Below are 24,268 nucleotides of genomic sequence, written 5' to 3'. Positions count from 1 at the left end.
ATTTTTTTTTTTTTTTTGCAATTTCCTAAAACAACTACTTCAAATATTACTCAAACAAGACTAAGTAGTGCCATTTGTTGTGGGCTATTTTTACTGTGTTACGCTGCGCTAGTATTTATTGTAGCAGGACAATGTATGTGGGGTTGATTTAACATAAACTACAGTTCCCATGTTCATCATAATAAAGTGACATGTTTTCAGTGCAACAATGTGGCTCACTGAAGTGTTTTTAATAGTTTTTGGACAGCAGTGGAGCTCTATGGCACAGAGGAATAAGATATGTCAGGCTTTAGCTGCCCAAGCTTATCCTTTAAGGTTATGGTCATGTTAAGTTTAGGGAAAGATTGCCTTTATAGTTAAACTTTTGGGTAAGTAATTTGTTATAATACCGATAGTTAGATGAGAAGCTGAATAACGGCATTCATGTCTGTGAGTTAAGTATGGAGCCAAGCAGCTTCTTTGAGTCTCAGTGACAGGAAGTAACTTCCCAGAAAAAACACAAATTTTTCCTCTTACATTTCTGTTTGTTTACAGATTAAAGAAAAAAGATACAACATCATACAACTGTTTAAAAGAAATCAGTGTTGACTGTTGAAATAAACTACATTTCTGCCGTCAACATAATCATCGTCCAGTGATGGCCAAAGTGCCGGCTTCTTTTAGCTGGTGTAAATCTATAGGAAATGAAAATGGAAATGGAAATGCTGGACTGTGGCATCTCAAGAGGCCTGTGCTGTTTGATGTAAGGTCTAATTCTATCTAGCAGCTAGAATGCTCCACACTGTAACTAGCTTTTCTTTTATCAGCGTACTTCAAACAGGTTTTATACATTTATTATCAAAAGGTTAATGTCTAAACCTTTCAACACTATTTACCAAGTTACTAGATTCACTTTCCTGCAGCGGCCACTTTCAGGACTGTTTGTGGCTTGTTCTAAGTGACTCATATGTCCTCTCGACGACCCCTATCTTTCCACGTGTTCCAGAGCTGGTGCTAAAATGTTCCATGAACTTAGACAAAAATCTTACATTTAAGTATTATTGTTAGGACTGACAAGCCCATAATTCTGAGGAGTTTCTCATAATCTGGCCCATACAGAGCAACAAGTCCTCCAACCAGGACAACCATATAAGTTGTTTGTTCCTACACTCTGAGGGGACCCATAGGAGCATCTCATGAAATAGTGCCTCTACAGACCTTTGTTGTACAATAATAAACACACTTAAGCTTATGGATTGGTCAAGGTTTGGATACATGTAGACAGAAAAACAACTTAGTTAGGTTTAGGGAAAGATCGTGGTTTGGGTTAAAATAAGTACTTCATTAAGGTTAGAGGACTTCGTCATCATGGTTACAATATTAAACATGCATTTAAGGTTGTGGAACGGTCATGGTCAAAAGAAACAATGATGAGTATTGGTTTCAAACAGGAAACAAACACCGGTCTCCTGTTTCAACAAGACAAAGTCATGTGTTCTGCTGACCCCTCCACCCACGCTGACCTGCTCCCTATGCAGACTTTGTCGCTCTTTATATAACGTCACCTGACTTCCTGCTTTGTTCCCGTAATAATTACCGCAAAAGGTCGCCTAACATAAAAACATAAATATGGGTCATAATAAGCTGCTTGCACAGATGCTCTATAGGGTTGTTTTTTAGTGGGGAAAAGTGTCGTTAAGACCCACTCTTACCCTGAAGATGTTTTGTGAATATGGCCCTTGCTCTCCACTTGATGTGCTCTAAAAGGATGTGCGCCGGCCATGCATCCCCTGAGCAAAAGCCATGAGATAAAGACTGTGTGGAAAAAGAAAGACAGTGGATAGCTTTCCCAGGAGTAGACTAAGCCTTTCTTTTCACCTGATGTGTTTTGCTTTATCAGGTTTTACCTCTTATCAAGTCTCTCAGCCGGATAAGTGTCACATTTTGACATTCGTTTTCATGAGCAGGAGATATAAAATATGATATGATAGTATTTGTTGTTCGGTGGAAAATTCATTTTGCAAGAACTTTGCATCGCAGACAGTGGAGGGAAGCGGATCCCGGCAATAGTTTTGATTGCTGAATACATGCTGATTCGACAGACTGCATAGTCACTGAAAACCCATGTAAATGAAGTGCTAGAGTGAAAGTTGAGACTGTGTATTCAGTCATCCATAGCTGGTCCTGGCACTGTTTTGTGAAATCAGGATCTAAAGTAAGTAGCTTTATCTTCAATATGTTTTAAAATATTTGGGTTGATTTCCAATACATAATTTCTGTGAAACCACATTCAAGGTTTTCATTTTACATTTGTTTCAATATCAATTTCCTCAAAACTTTATAGGGCAGAATGACACTGTGCTGTGAAGCCTCTGCATACTTAAGTTTGAGAGTCTGCTCTTAACCTCTATCTCTTTTCTAATCCAAAGGGCTGAACCTATTCTGACCCGTATGAAGGAGGACCACACCCGCATCATCCTGCCCGCCATAGACAACATCAAGTACAACACGTTTGAGGTACAGCAGTACGCCAACGCTGCCCACGGCTACAACTGGGGACTGTGGTGTATGTACATCATCCCTCCGCAGGAGTGGCTGGACAAGGGCGATGAGACAGCCCCTATCAGGTGAGAGCCTTAGTTGGTGAACACCGTTCATTATAGATGAGGATGTTTGATGAAATATGGATAGCCCCGGGATATGACTTATTCATGTGTGGAACCATCAAACTGCTGTGCTCTAGAGTCCAGTGTGCCACCCAAACACACAAATAAAGCCTCACTGTAGCAAGCTGTCTAATTACCATGATGAATATCTTCATTTTGATGCAGGAGCACAAGGCCATGGCCATGCGGTGTCATTAGTGTAATTGTGTAGTGAATATGAGCAGAGCATTCCATTATACTTCTGCTGTTTGGAGGAAAGCAGGGGCTTGTATCATGTGTCTGTACAATCCAAGAATTGGTTATGTGCGTCCTTGGTAAAATAATATTGAATTTTAATAGACTGAAAAAGAACACAGGAGTAATTGTGTTGCATGGAAGTGGTCTTATATTCCAATCAACATCAAGGCCAGGGAAGGCAGTAACACTAACTACAAAATCCATGTAGTTGAATTTAATGCATTATCCGTGGACATGAGCTTATTCTTAAAGCATTTCACTTTACCTCTACAGTTCTCCCATGACCAAGAACAACAAATCAACACTGGAAATGGGGTTAGGCCTTCTAGTTACAGTGTATCGGCTATAAAATATCTATCTATAAAACAGTGACCAGATAGGTACAAAGAATATCATGTCAAAAAAACAGTATAATGTACATTTCCACAGCAATGAGTTCATGAATACATGATTTTGCATTTTTTTACTTTTTTTAGCAGAAATACTTTTCACTCAATCATCAATTTAGTCCCATCACTTCTACTTGTTCTGATGCTGTTAAGTTACTGTCTATATGAAACTCAAAACTTGTTTCATATAAAAGTCTACCAGAAAATGCAAAGAGGAATTACAGAATACCTTTTGAGCCGCTGGAGGGCTTTCAATATGAAACCTCTGTGCAGGAGGTTTTGAGTTCTGTGAAAGTAGCTTAACAGTGGAAAAAAAACCTAAAAACCATAGAAAAAAAAACTACCAAGTAAAACTGACTGGACATAGTTTATAGTGAATTTATTAAGACAAAAACAGATTAACTGCAAAAATATTTAACAGCAAATTAAAACAGAATACAGTAAAAAAAAAAAAACATGGAGGCCTCTTATTAAAATATGATCAGTTATTTTTTATAAACATATACAACTAGGAATAAAACCCTGTCTGTGAAAGCCTGCCAATTTAATAGGCTGAGAAAGATCACAGGATCATTATATTGCATGGAAATGGTTTTATATCCCAATAGACATCTGTTGAGTCCATATAGCTGTGAATCTGTGAACATGAGCTTAATGTTGAAGCCTTTCTGATCACCTCGTAAAGGTTCTCCTGTGACTGAAACCTAAAAGTCATGCTACACTGGAAATCTGATTAGGTCTCCGGGTAACTCTATACATCTGCATAAAGTAATGAATGAAATAAAAATAAATATCTTCTAATCAGAGGGACCCTGATTTGCTGCAAAAACAGTCAGTGGATAATTCCCTGCAGTACCTGCAATTTTCACAATTCAGTTTCTAATCAGTGTAAATTGTAAAACACAAGGAGTTACATTTTGTGATACAGTATCAGATCCTGAGGCATGCAGCCCACCAGTATCTTTTCTTTGAATGCTCAGATCAGAATTGGTCAATACTGCTATAACAATAAGAAAATCTTACATCATCTGACAGAGAAGATTACCATGATTTTGTTGCCACGGCAGCGTGGCTGATCCCGCATGAACATGGAGGCACAACAAGAGAGACACAATGACACAGCAGTAACTGGAAAATGTTCAAGACCAGCAGGAGACGTATAGCTACAAAAATGGATATGATATCTTTTATTGATATGCCTCAACATTCAGTATCTTTGAATGGGCTCCAGACTCGAATAAAATATGACAAAAAAAAAACAAAACAGATAAAAATAGGTCAGTATGCAAATAGCAAATGTGGTCATGTCTATTAAAATCTCCTTTAACAAAACATTGCATCTTAGTACCATGTGCAGGCTTAATAGTCTTAGCTGCTCCTGAGTTCAATCCTTCTGATGAAATGCATAAATGCATTGGTCTCAGTGAGACATGCAAGAAAACAAATGGCACTGTGAAAATATCTGAAATATCATGACTGAAGTATCTTATGGTGTGGGCATTTAAGGACTCTTCGGGAATACCAATTGAAAATTTCATATGCTGCTTTTGTGTGATTTAATGTTGTTTAGCCCGGTGCATGAGCCAAGAGTGTGAGGTCAAACCAGAGCCAGCATGAAGTAGCTCAGCTATTGGTTTTCATCTTTCCCATATTCATGGTGCTGCTGAATTACAAATGCTGCTGTGGGCTTGGAGCATTGCCACTGCAATTCAAATGCTATAAAATCTTGAATTCAGACCTGAAGATAAAACATCCTGGCATATGAAAGGTTTCATACGAGAATATTTTTAATAGAAAAAGAAATAATATTCCAACCTAAAATTCTTTACTTGGCTACCGAAGGTGAATGATTGCCCAAAGTTGGCCATCAGCCAATTGTCAGCTTGGTTTGTCTGGACCCTGAGGCCATTCAGCATGTATTTAGGAACCAGGGATAATAACAAAAATATTGCTACACATTATCAGTTGTTCTCAAAAAGGTCAGCAATAGACCACCAGCTTTGATTAGCTTTCTCTGTCTTATCTAAGAACATTTAAGTGGAGCAGAAAAGGCTGAGATTTATCCTGAACACAAGTCATCTAGTTAAATGAAAGACAGGGCTACATCTCAATATCAGCAAAAGGTCCCTAAAATGTTGTTCATTCAGTATATCCATGTCTCAATAAGAGCTTCGTATGAACTAACAATCAAAAATCCATCATTACATTGAGATTAATTAATACAAGTACAAAACACATACCACTAGATCAGGAAACAGTCGTGGCAAAAATAAAAAAAAGTAAAAGCAATGACGTAAGTAAAGTAGCTACTGTAGCTCCTCTGCTGGGTTGTTCTAGAGCCAGAAGCCTGATAGACTTTAGTATTAAGATTAGACATTGGAAGGGCATGAGTCTGCCTGAGGATCTGAGGCTGCACACGGGCTGATGGGTGCTCAAGCGCTTGCAGTATTTTAGGGGTTGATTCTTTGAAATAGATAGTAAGTCTGTTAGTTGATTCTAACCCCACTGGCAAACTGAACAGTTGCTACAATTAGAATAAAGTAGATTTGTTGATTTGTATCACTTAAAGCCTCGGCTGCTGCATTTTTACCAAGCTGCAAACATGAAACATACCAATACTTACTGCCAGAAAGTCTATTAATATCCCAATATAATATAAACCATAAGCCCTTGGTAAAAACCCAACATACGGTTGTGTTTTGAGCAAGGGCAACCAAAACTGAATTCCAAACCAGAGTTTCATTTCCTTGCTCGGTCCAGCATAGCCAAAGCAATAACAGTTTCATTTGATACTGAGTGTCTCATACAAACAAACTGCGTGGTGACAATTTATAATTTGGGTGTAAATATTGGATGCCTTCTCAAAGCTCCGTGAAAATCGTGTATTACTGAGCATCAGCTTCTGGAGTTGAGATAGGAGAAAGATAAGAGAACAGCCTCAGACACAGCACAACTGGTTTGTGTTTCCCTTTTGACACTTTGCTGCAAATGGACAGATCGCCTCAGGGGCTGGTTGAAGTCTGTCGGCTGTGCAGATTTCTATTGGAAATCATTCTCCTGCTTATTTCCTCAAGGTTTCTGCCCATTAACAACGGAAGCCTTGTGGCCATTCAGAGCCCAGACTTAAAGCGTTTTCTGGCTGTTTGGACATATTAAACAACAAAGAGAGTAAAAGGGTATAAGAAGTCACAAAACTCTCACATTTTATGAGTGCAGAAGATTGCAGCCATTTTAGAGATCTGACAAAAAAAGAGGTTTTCTTGGACAACTACAGTGATTATTGATAGGACAGAATTGGAAGGTAGTGAAAATGGCCACCAAGTGAATTTGAAACCTGAAATCTTAAACCAAAATCACGTTTCTTATGTGGAAATGGTTGCTAAGGATGGTTTGCATTTAAAAACCTATATGATTTCTTGAGATTGTCATCTGTTGTTGTCTAAAGGACACAGTTTATATCACCTGTAGACAAAGAAAATCTGAGCATCAGACATGAATAAACGTTATTCTTTTGTATAGTATTCCATTCAGTTATTGTTGGGGTGTGCTTGTGGAAGATACTTCAATCTAAGCATCTTGCTTAAGCAGATACTTGAAGAAGATCACACAGGTGTGAATGTGTTACGACCCAGCTTGTTAGCTTTTTAGAGTATGTGATACTGAAGTAGTTGGCTATTTGAACTTGACTACTAAGAGAGGGGTTGGCCAAAAACTACTCTAAGTCAAACCGCAACATGTCCAACTGTGCGTCCAGTTAACACAGTTAGCTGTGCGTTTTTTTTTTCCAAAAAACAAGTTTAACCTCCACAATATCCATAACTTTGGCTACGGGAATCTTTTAACAGATATCCCGGATGAGTTTATGTTACGTTCGCAAAGGAACTTAGATAAATGACAAAGACAAACAACCATGAGGCAAACTACAAACTACAAGGGAGACAGGGCTTGTGGATGCTGTCAAATCAAAGAAATGCAAATGGACTTTTAAAATCAGAGCTGAGTTACTTTTCCTAAAAGAAACCAAAAAAGTAAATAAAACCTAACTATCTGACCTTACTTAACGAAAACCAAACAAAAACAGTCAAAACAGCAACCTTGCTCCTCACATCTCTTAACAAGGTAATTCTGATTGTGTATAATCAGGTAGTTAATGTGTACCTCAATACTGGTTTTACAGAGTTAACAAAATTAACTAGTCTGAAACAATAACAAGAGGCAAGCTGGCAAATTGATAATCCCAAGCGCCCCAACTGTCAAGCTGGCCAAGCTTTGGTAACCGTTCAGTCCCAATTGGCATCCCCTGGATTGGAGAGCCCACTGGGCGCCGCTCCAATCAGGATCCTCGGTTTCGTTAGACAGGAAGCGGGAAGTGGGGATGGGCAACGCCTCAGCTGCTGGAGCCAATCTCGTACGGGGGTTCTCACATCCTACTCGGCATACACATCAAAACACTACAAGGAGGGTTAGACACTCGGGGTGGGCGTCAGCTGCGGCTGTAACAGAATGCGTTTGAGTACAGTACATGAATATTGAGTAGGGAGACCAAAGATAAGTATAAGCTTTCCTTTAATATAAAGAGGTTTAGTATAAACCAGCAAATTTCTTGCTAAGAGACATCTAACAGGACTATAGGCTCTGTAGCACTTTAAATTACAATGGATGGTGCATAAAGGAATAAGTAAGTATACAGACTTTGCAATCAAGAACTGATGTTTTGATGCATAGGAACCACATTTGTCACAAAATGAACAAAAGATAGAAGACATAGTAGTTTCATTATACTGTGGATCAGACATGGCTTTGATGTAAAAATTCTTTAAAACAGTTTTAAGGATAGTCAACCTATCATTTTCAAGATATTACTGTATAGATCAAATATTTTAAAGAAAAAAAGATGTATTATTTTTTTAAAAACGTCTTATAAAATTACTGAAAATATCATCAATGTGTCTGCATTAGCAACAGCAGTGTCTTCATCTGGGAGAAAATTACTGCATACTGCAAGCAAATGATCTGGGGGACAAATTTAAAGGGTGCAAGGGGCAGATGAGCCTGCAGGCTGACCATCTGTACACTAAAAATAACTAAACCTACTGACATCAAATGAGAAATCCACTAAAAAATCCCACCATCACTCTACGCTATCTAGTCCAGTCCAGAAGTTATTTTGGGAAAAACTGTTACAATTTCCTCATGTTGTTTGTGTTGTGTGTTGTTTGCATATTTTCTCTCAAGTTGCTGTTTGACAAAGCTCAGAGAGGAGAATCTGTGTACTGTGCGAATGTAAGTAGGAAAAGCCAGAACAACAGAACAACAAATCCATTGAAGGATCTCGTCCGTGTCGATGGAGAAATTGGTATCTCTGTCTACTCTATGATTGATTTCTGTCTGTGTAATTGTTGAACATTGCTGTAAAATCGCAAGTCAGGAGTTAAACGATTGCTGTTTTATTCTTGAAACCCAAAGTGGACCTGTATAGTATTTAGCCTTTCTGTTTTGTGCATTTTTTGCAGGAACAGCTGGCTCTAATTATCCATTTAATTAGCTTTAGTTAATTGGCTGTAGTAGGGGAATTACTTTTTCATGCCTTAATATTGCATGTTTGATCACATTGCACACCAGACAAATGAGAGTGGCATCAAACTTTGCTGTAATTTACTCTTTTCTTTTTCCACTACACATTACAAAATTATAACCCACTAAAACTCTATTACTACTACCAAAGACGTTGTGATGTTACTTTTACAGCATTATATCTTATATTGTGTTGAAAAGCATCACGACATAATGAATGTGGTAAGCCAGGGGTTTTAGTCTCATCATCACATGCATCTGACTTGAGGTGCTGAGTCTTAAACACAGAAATGGTGTTGACGTTGCCAGGAAGAGAGGGAACACTCAAAGGGAGCTGCACAAAGTTGGCAGACAAGCAAGGTAGGGCACTTGTCAAGAGAGCAAAAAGGACGAGGTGAACGGGGGCTGAGTGTGTGCTGTGCGTGTCTTTTTATCTGTACAGCCCCTGCAAATAATGGCAGTTGAAAGTCACCCTGACACCACCTCGTAATTTAAACTAGACTGCATGAGGCTACATCAGGCATTAACAGTATGTATGTAAGTCAGCAAGCATTGATCAACGTTTCAGTGTGAACAAAAGCATTTAGAGTAATTGGCTATTGATAGCAAAGACTATTGCTCTCTTTTCCTAAGTGAGGATAAGAGAGCACTACTAGTGTTAAACTATAACTATGAATCTGTAAACACCATGAAGCAAAAAGCAAACACAAGCAAACAAAAATCGCTCTTACTTTCACAGTGTTGTTTCTTTAAAATGACCTGTTTCAGTCAACTAAATCATTTTGAAACAACCCATATGAAACATACTATACAATAAATGTCAAGCGATAGAAAAGATTTATGTCAGCAAAAATGGTGGGAAAGCTTTGTTTGGAAATATAATAGTTCCAGTTGGTTAACATCTATCTCTACATCAGTTTTATTTTCCTACTGATCCAGGATTTTCAAATTAACACCCCATGGTGATGGTCCAGACAGTGTTTTATATGGGTTCTAAACCTAAAAGCACCTTTCTTCTTGGCTCACACCCTGCACAGCTCAGTGCACTCTTTTAATATAGAGTCAATGAAAAATAATGCAACTCCCACTCAAAAGTACTTTCTGCTGCCATGTCTCTCAAACTGAAGTGGCAGACACAGGCACATTAGCCTCTTCTCTCTCTCTCTCTCTCTCTCTCTCTCTCTCTCTCTCTCTCTCCCTCTTTCTGTGTGTGTGTGTGTGTGTGTGTGTGTGTGTGTGTGTGTGTGTGTGTGTGTGTGTGTGTGTGTGTGTGTCTGTCTGTCTGTCTGTGTAAAGGTATATGTTGAAGTTACCTGGGGCATCATTCTAGAAAGAAGAATAAAGCCACTCATTGGTCACTTTAAAGAAAAAAATAACGGAGCTCAGTACTCTGTATGAATGTAATGCTTTTTGTGGGGCTTTGTCCCAGAGCACTTAGGACCTGACAGATAATAGTACTGAAAGCAGCCCTGGGGGGACAGCTGCTAAAGTGGGAACATTTCTTTTAGTAAAGGTGGAAAGCAAGCACTGGCTTTTGTGAAAAACACGTTCTCAGCTGGGCTTGGGTAGTTTTTAAGTTGCTAGTTTTAAAAATATTTTTTACCTGTTTAGGTAAATCTGACAATTACAGTTAAAATGCCATATATAAGCCATATATAGTCTCTAATAATTTTATATATTTTATATTTATATTTATAATCTGAATATTAAAGCTGTACTAATACGAAAGGTGTAGCTCATAGTGATTAACCTACTGAGAATTACTGCATCCTCTCCCTCTGCAGTTTTGCTCAGTGATACAATGTATTTTAACATCTTTCAGCTCATTTTTTTGGTTTTATGACCCAAAACTTTACTGTTTTGTTTGATTCTCACCACTCTCATCAACCTCATCTCCAGCAGCAAATGAAAAACTCTGAAAAACTCATTGTACACTACCTGTCCAGCAACAGTCAGCAGACAGACAAAGTTAGCGATTAGCTGAGGAAAATAATGTAGCATTTAGCTTCTAAAATGTTTCTCTCAGGACTTAGTGGAGACCAAACCAGAGCTAATAGCAGAGTGAATATTTGACTTACAGTATATTGAATCCAAATGAATGCTAATGTTACTCCGTATCTGCTGGATGTGGAAATAGTAAAGTGTCTGCCAAAACATTTGTAACAAAAACTTTCTAAAGCCACTTTCAGACAGCAGACCTGCATATTCGGTCCATGTCGGCCCCATTCTTGAGACAGCTGTCACCAAACTTCTTACTGTCAGCACACTTCACTGACAAACCTGAGAATTACACTGAATTATATTGAATAATTTACCAGATAAAAGTTAAGTGTCAATTTCACCCCTGGGCATTTAGATGTTGGTCATGGTGTAATTTAATTAATTTCCATTCCTGGTATCAACACCAGTTCACCAAAACAGCATCCTACCTGTGGCCAAACTTGGTAGAGAAAAGGGTCATGAAGGAGGGTGAATTGACACCGGTTGACCAATAAAGATAGACCCCCAATATGAGTTAAACCTGCATCAGTGTTTCGGTCTGAATGGGATATAAGGCAGTGATATACTGCTTTAAAGCTGCCCTACAACTTGGCATCCCCAAATGGCAACAGGAGATTGGCTGACTTGTTAAATAGAAATCCAGTAGCTCCCCACAGTTCATTGTGATTGGATAAAAGACAGTTCTGTCTCAATGACAATGGCTGCATTTTAAATTAAAATGGGCTGATGATAAATTCAGATTGTTTTCATTCATTCATCCTTCTAACATTTAAACATTACCACTCTGTCATAGTGTAGAGCCACTCAGGTCTCAATGGAAAGCGCAAAAGAATACTAAGAAGTTGATAACAGCAGAATAGTGTTTCCTCATCATCTCTTCACCATATCAGCTATATCTTAACCTTGAATACAACTGTGCAGATGATATAAAGAACTCCTTGATATAAAGTCAGTCTTGATAAGTGGTTAAAACATGCTTCATTTTACCATTTGAAAATCCAACTTCTCAGTGCATAAATATACCCTTGCAAGTTTTTAAATCAAACAGCAAAACCAAAACTTTATCATATCTGGACATTTACATTAAGCTGATTCAACTGATCAAAGGTAGGAGTGTCGTGTAACACTTTACTATTAAAACACTGCAACTAATGCTTGATGTATTTTTCCAAGCTGATTCAGAAAACCCTACAAATTCAAGATGCCTTGATTGCATTGAATATTTTAGCATTCTATGTGGGTGCATAAATGTTTAGTGGCTAAATTATAATATTCAAAAGATGCTGTCTCTCTCTGCTCATCCAGAACTCCAGCTATGATTGGCTGCTCCTTTGTGGTAGATCGGGAATACTTTGGCGAGATTGGTCTGCTGGATCCTGGCATGGAGGTCTACGGAGGCGAGAACATTGAGCTGGGCATGCGGGTAAGGACCACAGATTATTAACTATGCATGTGTTAAAATGATTTTGAATTATTAGGGAATTTAGATAGATCACTTGAAATTTAAACTCTTTCTGTTTTAAACTGAATTAAAACTCACTGTGTTCAGCAGAAGATGAAATTGCTTGGAGAATTGTAGTAAATATATCTGTTTTTTTAATGAGGCTTTCCTTCAAAGCTACAGGGTTCTGTGTTCAGTTGTACAGCAGGAAGGTCACACAAAAAGCCATAATTATAAACACTATATTGAGGGGGTAATTTTTCGATGAACCGTCCTGGTTGGAATGATTATTGAAATCTATAGTCAGACTTTGGAATAGCTTATTGATGACAACTTCTTGTGTTTCCCAGATGGAGGTGTAGAGCTTGAGATACAAAACCCAGGGGCGTCAACAGAAGCCATGATTAAACTTTGCAAAGTTTCTTAGATGGGAATAGGGAAGAAAAAATCCCCTTAATGCAGAATCTTCAGCCAACCCAGAAGCACTAAAGCCTGTATAAGGAAAATGTAAATCTCCTTTGCTGCTGCTTTGAGTTGAATTTAACGCTTCATGTGAGTGAAGGGCTTGCTGAAGAATTGGTAACCGTTTAAATTCAGAAAATGTTTCTCTCCAGCCAAGTGGAACCATTCTGAATCTAAACGCCCTCCTTGGGCTTATTGGAATGAGAAATGCTTGAAAGATCCCACTCCTTCATTTAACGTCGTCCCCACATCCATTTCAAAATCTCAAGATGGCTTCAACTACACCTCTGAAGTGTCAGCCGTGTTTAAAAAAGCACTTAAACGGAGGCCAGAGAATGGATCTTGGTTTACAGATTGCTGTGGTGTTTTATTGAAGCCATAGACATTTATAGTTGTTGACCATTTGAGAGCCTCTCATTATTCCACATAAAGCAGCTTTTCCCTTACATCAATAGCATGTTTAGGTTTTTTTTTTTTGGTTTTTTGTTTTGCACTCGACAATAATGACACAGTAATCTAGCTTCTTGTGTCTTTATCTGATGGCTGTTTTTCCATTATCATAGAGTATTAACTCAGCATTATAGGTGCAAACCATCAATGTTTTCCCCCAAGGTTACTGTATTTTGTTATTAGGTAGTGCTGCCTAACAAACTATGCAACTGAGTTAGACAAGGTTTGTGGGGGCTACAGCAGCTTACTAAGTTAGAACTACTCTATTGAACCATATGATATAGTATAACAGTGAACTTCTTTTGGCTCTTACTTACACATGCTCCTCATTGACTCTGTCTCTTGTTAATATTTACTGTATCTTTTTGATTCATGAAGTGAAGAGACTCTGCCTCTCTGTCTGCGAACACAATGCCATCACAAATGCAATTTCCTCCTGTTTGACCTGTTTGTGTGGAAATGAAACACATGCCACAGAAAAGGGGCCATTCAAGAACATGTACAAGCATGAATAGGTCTGCAGTCAAGAACCAGCTTCAACCATTCCTACTGCACAGCCGCTAATGGAATGGAGATAGGCTTCTGGTGAGTGGATGGCAATTACTCCTCTAAGGCTACTGTGGCTCAGGCAGCTCATTGTAGTGCCGGCTGAGGAGTTGCCATTTGGGATTGGCTTGATTGACAAGAACATGTTTAACAATTAGCCAGGGCAGCTCACAATAGTTGAGCCTGCCCTGTACCATCTGACTACAGGATGGCTGATGAAAGGCAGAGTTCACACAGAAAGGTTATGGCGTATCTATAATTTACTTAGAGTTTTGGCTTCTATAGCTTTCTCTGCGTAAAAAGGTTGCCAGGATCCAAAGAGCTGGCCTCTTTTATAAGCATAAAAGCATAAAAGAGGCTAGGATGTGCAGGGCTGATTTTACAGTACGTAGCACTGAGTGTGGTTGTTTTCAAAAGGAAGAGAACAGAATAAACCAAAGGAAGGGAAAATAAATCATAGATCTCACTGCCGTTTTCTGTTTGTTTAGGTATGAAATAATTTACGGGGTTGGACCAGTAAATGAAAAGAAATGAACAGAAAGGGGATAAAACTGCAGAGACAAAGACAATAGATATGTAAAAGATCCTCCCAGCATGATGTAGTGAAGGGTAGATACATCACCTACACATTGATCCTTAGTTTGGCATCTGAATAGAGTGCAAGCTTCAAAATCATTGTAAAATAAAATAACTGGATGTATTCTTACTGTTACTGTATCTCATTTTACCACATCTACTAGCAACATAGTAATTTGATATCAGCACATTTGTAAATGATTGTAAATGGCATAGCTTAACAAGGACATGCCGCTTACCACAAGGCTGCGTTCGCAAACAGAGAAAAATGGTTGGGGACAGAAATGATGAATTCTGCCAGAAGTGTCAATATGCGTTAATCTTGTGATGTGTCTCTCACCCCTCCTGCTTTGCTGAGTGTTTGCTGATATAGCATCTCAGGAGACCAGGACATTGCCTTTCATTTCAAACTTCCTGTGGGCACGATTATTATACTGTGATGACTGTGTCCCCAAATATAATACTACATCAAATCTATCAAAGTGATCCCTGCAGCTGATACTCCTTCTGGTTCCAACTAAAACCTGATGTGGAATGAGGCCCTTCTATATATACTGTACATATTTTAATTACCCCTAAAACTTTTGCAGAGTTAACAGCTCATATACAGTAGATTAAAGTAAGGGAGTGACAATCAGATGAGTCTCCAATTGGAATCTGTGCATTGGTGAGTAAACATTATCGGCTGGGGTCTGACTATTGTATTTTTAAATGGACACAGGAATGCCATTATATTTGTAGAGAAGTTGAAGGGGGCTTTTGTTTATACTATATACAATATCCTCTAATTTTCAGTGAACAATTTCCCAAACCTCTGAAACAATATTTAGACCATTATAAAAACTCCCTCTATGAAACAGGGATACATACCATGTCTAGGTGAACTACAAATACTCAAAAACATTATTTGGAATTGAAATAAAGATATGATGTGCTAAATACTGAAACATTAAAACATTATTCTTTCAAAATGTTAAGTTGTGGGCTACATAAAGCTGATAACTTATTAAATAATGGAGTGTTTTATGATAATTCTGTTGATTCTACATGTTTATTATTTTCCCAGTAAGAAAACAAAAACTACAAACTCATTTATATGTTGCATCATGACAGTAGCCAGGGGCACCTTAACATTACTGTGACTACTGTATTATTACTGTATTATTATAGTGTTCATGGCAGCATTGCAAACTATGCAAATATATGATATTGCTAATATTGTAGTGTTGGGAGTAGATGGGTGGGCTGAGTGTTTATAGACGTGAGTTTAAATAAAATTGTTTCACAGATGTTAGTTGATACGTGGTCATTAGCAGGGGTGGAAAGAGTACTGGAAAATTGTACTCAAGTAAAATTACTCTTACTTAAAAGAAGTTTTACTCAAGTAGAAGTAAGATTATTCGTGTAAAAATGTACTCAGTTAAAAGTACAAAGTAAGTCATTAAAAATGTACTCTGAGTAAATGTTACTGAGTTACATTTTTAAAACTATCAGAAACAGCAGAAAGGCGTTGCACACCTCACTGATTATAGAAGTTGAACATAGAAGTCACAGCTGAACGATCCACCCTCAGTATTTTAACATTTCGCATTCAGCCAGACCCAGCATGCACCTGTTGGTCACGCAACATGGCAGGTGTGTTTTATTTGGGAGACTTGCCATGGTCAACGGGTGGTGGATTAAATCTCTGCTCCTGCTGCTGCTGCTGCTTCTGCTGCCGATTTGGCTCTTTTTCATTTTTTTGCGTACTCACCATAGACTAGATATAAAAATGAACGTAGACTCCATGACATCACCCATAGGTTTGCTCAAGAGCAGTTTTGAGGCTCAGTAGGGTGGCTCTGGCCAGCGCCGTGTTGGCAGTGCCTGACTCTGCCTAACTCCCGCTAATCCAAAAATGGGCAAAGAGGCGGACATGGATTGTGGTGAGGTGGGCCAAATAAATCCTGCCTGCTGAAACATGCACACCCAGCTCATAGGTCATAATCAATTTATTTAAAAAAAAAAAAAAAAAAAAAAAAGGTGGTGGACATCATAGTCCTCATATTCTATCTGTTGAATTTTCTATTCTTGTGTAGTTGGGGGCCTATTTCCTACACTTATATTTGAAGATTTATTTTTTATGTGACAGTCAAACTCATAGTTTTTTCATGCCATATTAACTTTCCCATTGACTTGAATGAGAAAGTGGTCTCACACTTTTGGACCCCATTGCATGTAACACACGACTGACATAAATTTAGGAAGTTTTGTAAGTGTTAAGGGCAACAATGTTAAAAAAAAAATAAATTGAATGCAACAGACAAGTTTAGTTCTTACTGAAGTCACACACATAGACAATTAAAACAAATACTCTCAATATAGTCTGTGTAGTAAACATTAAGCTAGTTTGCACAATTCCTCTTGAAATGCAGGTGTAACATTATTTTATTTTTATTTTAACTTCATCATGTGACTTTTGTTTTTACTTTGTAATGATTTTGACTTTCAATTTAGCAAAGTAAAATAGTTAAGTAAACTCATTACTTCCACCCCTGGTCATTAGTGTTACTGCTCTTCTAATTCTACAATGTTTCTAGTAGTTTTACAATTTGCTGTTTTGAAAGAATGCATTTTGCATCATGAGTAAAGTTATGTACATGGTTAGTACCTTCCCTTCGGTGTAGGTGCCGCGGAGCATTTTGTATGATGATGACAAGCCTGTCGTGGTCACACCTCCAACCAACCAGGGGCCTCACAAGACCAAAAATAGATAAATAAATAAAGTTTGTGCATCGTTAGGCCCCTGGTTGGTCAGAGGCTCGGGGCTCAAGCCCCGGTAAGCATGTGCATTAAGGCGCCAGTGACAGTAGCATGAGTAGGAAATGAACTGGATAAGATTAAAGTTTTCAGATCAATATGCAAAACAGTTATACTGAGATGCTCTATAAGTATTGTAACTATCAATAAAATTGCAAAATGGAGTCTCGCCAAGCTCTGCGGGTAGGTTTGTAGTACTGAACAGAACCACTGAACTTTGTCATACAGTACTGGTGTGAGTTTGTAACAATGTTTAAGATCGTAATGTTTACATTCTGAGGGCGTTTGTCGGTTTCACACTCAGAGTGGGAGGCTGAGGCTATTTCCTGGAGGCAGTATGAGTACCACTGCAGACCTGGTATATACTGTACTTGGAAAGGTAGAAAAGATTTTTTGCCACACTGCAGCCACTGATAAAAACGAAAGTCAATACATTCATTTTCTGCCTTTTCCATTTAATCCTAATTTAGTTCGATTAAATTCAGCATAACTTTCTGTGATGTTCACTGATTCCTTTAATAAACATTTCTGCCAGCCAAAACATGATGTTAAACTCTTATCTGCCAAAAAAAAAAGGCTAATTTGTGTCTTCATGAGTTTACCCACACAATATGCCCATGTGCTCACTTTGCCATCAGGAAACCATCCGAGGTGATTTATGTAATCTGCCTCATTGTCATAACAGTCAAATCAATCAGTCCAAGACACTCAAGTGTGATCTCAGGGTGGCTGGCTTTTCTCGATGATATTTATTAAACTCACCAGGAACTCCTTTCAGAAGTAATGAACCAAAAAATTCTATGATTTTTTTTTTTTTTAAGTCCCGTCTCAATAACCACCTAGGCTGGGCCTCGAGACATCTGGTCATAATCTCTCTGTAGTCAGGAGAGTGGAGCTAATTAAACTCTAGCAGTACCAGCAGCTAGACAGGAGTGGGACATAATTACACTTTCCTTGGTCCCTTTTGCATCCCAAGCAGAGTTATTACAGTGTGGTGACAATTTACAGTACAACAGTTCAGTATATTTATTATTTTGGGTTTAGATTTGAATTCATTCATTTGAATTCATCTGTTTTTTTGTATTAAATATCAGAATATTGACCACTACACATAATTCACAAATTAATTGTAAGAGTATAGTGGCTATTGAGCAGAGGCTTTCAAACTGTCAGAGACGTGAGAAAAAGATGCTGTATTAGGTGAGAGGAACAGGTGCATACAGGTGTTCTGAAATCAACAGGAAGCTACTTTTTGTAGTTGTTGTAGTGATTGGCCAAAACGGTCAAAGATTGGAGTTGCAGTGGCTGTGACTCACAATTCCTGGAGTCAGTTAAAGTTACTTTAAAACCCTTAGGGACCAATTGCCACAATTTGTATCAAAAGTCCTACCCCTTCTCAGAGTCAAAACTCAGTCATATCTGACCCCACAGACATTATACACATATTTTTTAGCTTCATTGTGAGTTACACTTTCTGAGGATGTCATTATTTCAGATATCAATTTTAAATACTGTTAATGTCCATAAAAGTGCTTAGATGTCATAGGAAAAAAAGACACTTCTTGAACCTGCCCGAGAATCAACACGTTTTTAATTTTTTTTTCGGTATTAAAGTATTCCAGTGATAGTTGTCTATACATCCATGAGTAGATTGCAAACAGGAATTGCTGATCACTTGTTCTGCTTACTTGCCAATGTGCCAAAATATAATCAATATAATCAATATAATCAATCCATCCATCCATCCATCCATCCAGCTATGTTTTACCGTTTATCCTGTGAGGGGTCGCAGGGGGGCTGGAGCCAATCCCAGATGCCAGAATGTAAATAGATATAGGCTAAATAAATGGGACTCAAGTTTCAGCCCACAGTTAACTAACTCCATGGCAACATTATACCTCCTGTTTACATCCAATTACCAGTTGAGCAGACAATAAACCCAGGAGCCTTACAGTATGCTGCATCTTTTGCCACCCACTACTCTCATATCACACTCCATCCATTTTTTCTGCTTCATGAAGTCTGAAAAAAAAGCAAACTGTGAACTCAAGATGAGTGAGTGAGCATTACTTCAGGTGGCACATTAACAGGTGCTGCTTCAAAGTTTATGAGAGTTTATTCTGGGAACATTTGCCCTACTGATACAAATATGAAACTTGGACACTAACACAGTTGATTAACCCCACAAGCCATCTGGATTTGTAGATACAAATGGATTCAAAGGGAGCTGCCAAACTCCAGATGTGTTGGTTTGTTAAATATAGAATTACAATACATTGTATTATCATCATACCATCTCTATGTGTATTCCACTTACGAGAGAGGACATTTTACTGCAACCCAAATATTTCTTTTAAATATTTCTGATCCTGATATAGGAATGCTATTATAATATAAATAAACATGATATTTTAAGATTGTGAAAAGGATTGTTGTGCGGATACGACATTGTGTTTTCCAGTTTAATGAAAGTTGAAAAAAGCGCACTCTTCAAAAATGCACTCTGCAATTTTAAGAAACATTCATTTGTGTTAGGTTGTGTTTTGGGTTTTTTGGTATGATCTGTGGATTCTGAAGACTTTGCAGAGGAATGCAAAGCCACACACACCCTAGAATAAACAGTGTTTTTTTTTTCTTTTCAAAGATAAATATCTCTTAACCTAGAAAAAAGATACAAGAATGGTGATCTTGCTACACGTGGGTGCTTTGCACACCTCTAAAATCATGGTCATACAGTCTGTCTAATCACAAATGGCGAGCACAAGGTGGATAGATTCATCACGTTGCTCCACCAGGTGCTGTTGTTTGCTGTCAACTTTGTGAAAGAATGTAGTAACATTGACAGTAATGCAGGGCTTGACACTGTTTCTTTACCAGGATTAACAGAGTACATGTTAATGTCATCTGCAGGTTCATTTGGGAACAGCAGCCTTCTCTCTGTCCATTCATAACATATCACACCTAAAATTCTCTGCTGCATAGTGGAAGTGTGTGTGTGTGTGTGTGTGTGTGTGTGTGTGTGTGTGTGTGTGTGTGTGTGTGTGTGTGTGTGTGTGTGTGTGTGCGCGTGCGCGTGTGTGTGTGTGTGTGTGTGTGTTTTGGGAGAGGGGTTGTTTAATGTATTCACTATACAGGAACATTCAGATCAGACCTCAGATTATACCTCAAATTTTTCGGACATACAACCTATCACAACAGCTGAACAAACCTCTGTAGTGCAAGTCTTGGACACCTCCTACTGCCTGCAGGCCCTTCACAGTGAAAGCAGTCACCTTGAAAAGGGCAGGAATGTCGTTATGAGGCAGCATTAAGCCCCAGCCATCTGTGGACACCAGCCATTTTGGCAGCTTTAAAATCATCAGCGTGCCCATGTCCATCAAGCAGCAAATGACAGTGGGCGCTTGCCATATGTGAGTCCTTTCCAACAAACTGAGTCAATCCGAAGATGAGAACAAATCTCAGGCCTCTGAGGAACTCTGATATTACACTTTAGCAAATGGAAACAGATAAATGTGGAGAATTATTGGATAAATGCCATAATGAGGAATGCCGCAGCAGCCTATGGACAAGGCACCATACACAGCACCAAACAATAGCATGACACAGTATAATTTATGACTTCTGCATATATAATTACTCTGGAAATTTCATCTCTAACAAGGCTGTAGTACTTCAGTCTGGGCTCGTTTTAAGTGTTGTTTCAACATTTTTTTCAATCATCTCAAAATAAGGAAACACAATTTAAAAGCTACAAGGTCAATATTTGTTCCAGGTTGGTCTTGGGGTGAGGACTTTTTGGCACTCTCAGTCCTGACTTGGTCTGGAGCTTGTTTGGTCCAAGTCTTACTTTTGTCTAAACTGTGCTTGTTCTAAAGCTTGCCTTAAGTAGCCTCAAATACAACGCCGCTCTGTCAACCCAACTCATTCCTGGTACATGACTGATTAATCCTCTCACAACACTGTCAAGCTACAACATGGGAGGAACCATCTGCTCTCGATCAATAAAGCCTGTGTAAAGGTAACAGTAGCATTGGATATTGATTGGGCATTTGTCTTTTTCAATGCCTGCGTTATTTAGTGGCTGAATCAATCCGTAGGGCTTAATGGACTCAGGTTTGCTTACTCGATGGTTCATTACTATATATTCAAGCCTGCATCTGTCTCAGGGAGGAGATACAAGTGAGAATAGATGCAACCGTAAAAACCTGTGTACAAGACTCAGACCAGGTATTGTTTCAGAGGGATTACTGCGGCTAGTGAAGGACTTACTGCTGACATATGGCGGAGTGGATAGCTCTGCATATGCTTTGTGTCGTGGAATTTACCGTAGGGTTTGCATTCAATCAGCTGGCATTATAAAACATTTTCATGGTTTGCATTTATGCATCAGCGCGTTCTATGCATATATAATTCAAGACTTATATTGTCTTGTTGTTGTTACTTTAGGTCCTGCTCATCCAGGCCATATCCATAATTTACACCTAAACAGACAGTGTGTTTGGAAAGCATACTTTATATATACCATGTAACAATTACATGTGCCATACTTCTCAGCCTGAAATGGCTTTGGAAAGATGACATGACTTTCTGAGTGTTTGTATACCTCGGAGAGTTGCTGCTCTGGTGTTCAGGGCCAGAGGGATAAGTAATTAGACAGACCTTGTCAGCTTGCCTGTTTTCCATGTGAATCATAAACTTCATTAAAAACCTCTTTCAAGACTGACTGCAGATACTCCCAGCTTTATTTGAGCACATTTTGACAAGGTAATTAAGAACATTTCAGATGAATTGTGCATTTCACATCCTTCTTCTTTTCAGGACAAATGAATATTATGGAGAAGCATCAAAAGCTCTCTCTATGGATAGTATCATCACCAGGAAATACAGTAACGCTTAAGAAGCACAGATTGGCTCATCCAATCCATTATCTGAGCATTAGTTAATCTGTTCACGTAATCGCCTCTGCCTGATGTCTCAGACTTAGGCTGGAAACTTGAAATGATCTGACAAAGGCCCAAGTATTTGAAGAATACTAGCACACAGGGATTTGGCAGCACCAGCAAATCGGCAGGCATATCAAAGACGAAGGACAGCAACTGGGTGGAATTAGCTTTTGACAGGCACACTTAAAAGGGCCTCTGCATCTATCTCTCCATCATCGTCCTCCATTTTATGGATATATGAGGATGAGAGGCAGGAAAAGAAGACACGAAATGAAGTGATGGGCCATGGGGAGTGGCTCATATCCAGCCTCTCAATGAGGGAGGGAGCCTTCAGTTTCCGACGCTTTGAATCATCACTCATGATCACACAAGACTTGAGAGGAAGGGAGGCAGGAGGCGAGCGTGGCAATGTTTCTGTCCCATGTGAGATATCAACAAACTGGGAAAAATGTTTTTAAATGCAGATGTCCACAGAAAGTCATCAACAGGGAAATGTTTACAGCAAGAGTGGATGGAAACCCAGAAATCTTAAAGAAATAGTTCGACATCTTGGGAAATATTATTATTATTCACTTTCTTTAGATGAGAAGAGTGATACCACTATCATTTCTCTACTGTAAATATGAAGCTACCGCCAGCAGCCGGTTAGCTTAGCTTAGCATTAAGACTGGAAACAAGGCTCTGTCCAAAGGTAAAAAAAATCCTCTAAGGCTCATTAATTAACATGTTACATATTTTGTTTCCATACAAAAACCAAAGTGTAAAAAGAACACATTGTGGTTTTTTGTCCTGTACCATTTTTTCAACGAGCAAAGTAACGTCCTGGACAAACAATATATAACCTGTCAATTAGTGGAAGTTAGAGGTGTTGGGAGGTGGATTATATCACCTTTGTCACCTTTGGACAGAGTCGGGCCAGCTGTTTCCTCCCTATTAAAAATAAATGCGGTTGATGGCTATAGTCATAGTCAAATGTCAAGTGGATTAAATAAGAGTTCAGGATAAGGGTGTGTGTCAACTTACCCACAATGACTCAGTTACTCAGGGTACACTTGCTAGGTCTTCAGATTTCTGCGTTTCAAAAGTCATTTTCCAACACTCCTCCAACACACACTGTTCAAAGAAAAAGACTTATTATGCACACTATTATGTGGAATCCAAGTTAAAAGCTCTTAACTGGATGTTATGTTGTTGATGCTCTGTCCTAATGAGCTGGCATGTTTTTGCTTTTGTAAAACTGTGGATTTATTATTTATGGTAATTAAAGGCCACTGTAAGCTGTGCCAGAAACCTGTCAATGTTGCATTTCCTCCTTTGCTGAAGGAGGTTGATAAGTCATAAATTACTAAATGCACATTTAACTCTTCAAATACCAATGTGAAATGGAAGCATCTTACTTTATCACGAGAGTGCCTGAGATCCTCCTAAAGTATAAAAGCATATAGTGTAGAGAGTAGTGTGTGAGTGTTTGTTTATCACATTATAATGTTAATGTTGTAATGTTGTTCTCAATATTCTTCTCACTCACCCAACAGCCTTGGAAAATGTCTTGCTACCATGTGATATTCACAGCTTTCAGATTTGGAAATTAGCGTCAGTGTGAATAAACATTGCACAGATAATGACACCAGAGCTAACTCTAAATAAGGAAAAAGGGTAGCTCCATGCTTGTTTTAATTTAAAAGGACTGTTTTTTAGGAACATTTTTCTATATAAGTTGTGTTTAATAACAGTTTTGTCACCACAGGATGGTTCAACACATCACAGGGAACTCGGACTGTGTCCACCATACCCCATAAAATCATTTGATATTTGTTGTAATGTCTTGATATCTTTCTCTGCGTAACCTTAAAAAAGTAAAATAGAAGGTATAAATATGCAGTCTGGTTAGCCTGCACCCCTAATCAGCATTTCCTAGCATTTCTTTGCAACGGGGTGGACACATGCAGAGTGGAGAGCATTTCAATTAAAAAAACGGACGTGTACAATTCCCCAGATGGAACTGAGCTCACACAACTAATTATCTCAAGTGGACACAGCAAGTCTGTGGATGGCTTTCTTCCAAGTTAATTGTGAAAATTTCAGTGTGAAGTCCTGTGACACAGGTCTGTGAATCAATCTAACTTTACTCAAGATACATAAAATGTGCTTGTTTAGAGTCTATTGGCACTTGAGCCTGCTGCCAATGCTGCACGGATTAAGAAT

The 24,268-nt window shown here is 38.5% G+C and overlaps 1 protein-coding gene across 3 annotated transcripts in view; it reads left to right on the top strand.

Moving 5' to 3' along the window:
* Nucleotides 1-24,268, top strand: part of galnt9 (polypeptide N-acetylgalactosaminyltransferase 9) — an 89,980-nt gene that overhangs the window by 43,135 nt on the left and 22,577 nt on the right. For all 3 annotated transcript variants that reach the window (XM_040155576.1, XM_040155578.1, XM_040155577.1), the window contains 2 exons: nucleotides 2,409-2,606; nucleotides 12,152-12,269. In XM_040155576.1, the coding sequence (XP_040011510.1) occupies nucleotides 2,409-2,606; nucleotides 12,152-12,269 (316 nt within the window). The remainder of the gene's footprint in view (nucleotides 1-2,408; nucleotides 2,607-12,151; nucleotides 12,270-24,268) is intronic.

The sequence above is a fragment of the Xiphias gladius genome, chromosome 19 (assembly GCF_016859285.1).
Source record: "Xiphias gladius isolate SHS-SW01 ecotype Sanya breed wild chromosome 19, ASM1685928v1, whole genome shotgun sequence".
In the NCBI taxonomy this organism is placed as follows: Eukaryota; Metazoa; Chordata; class Actinopteri; order Istiophoriformes; family Xiphiidae; genus Xiphias; species Xiphias gladius.
The sequence above is the reverse complement of the archived record's forward strand: the minus strand, read 5'-3'. Positions and strand labels throughout refer to the sequence as shown.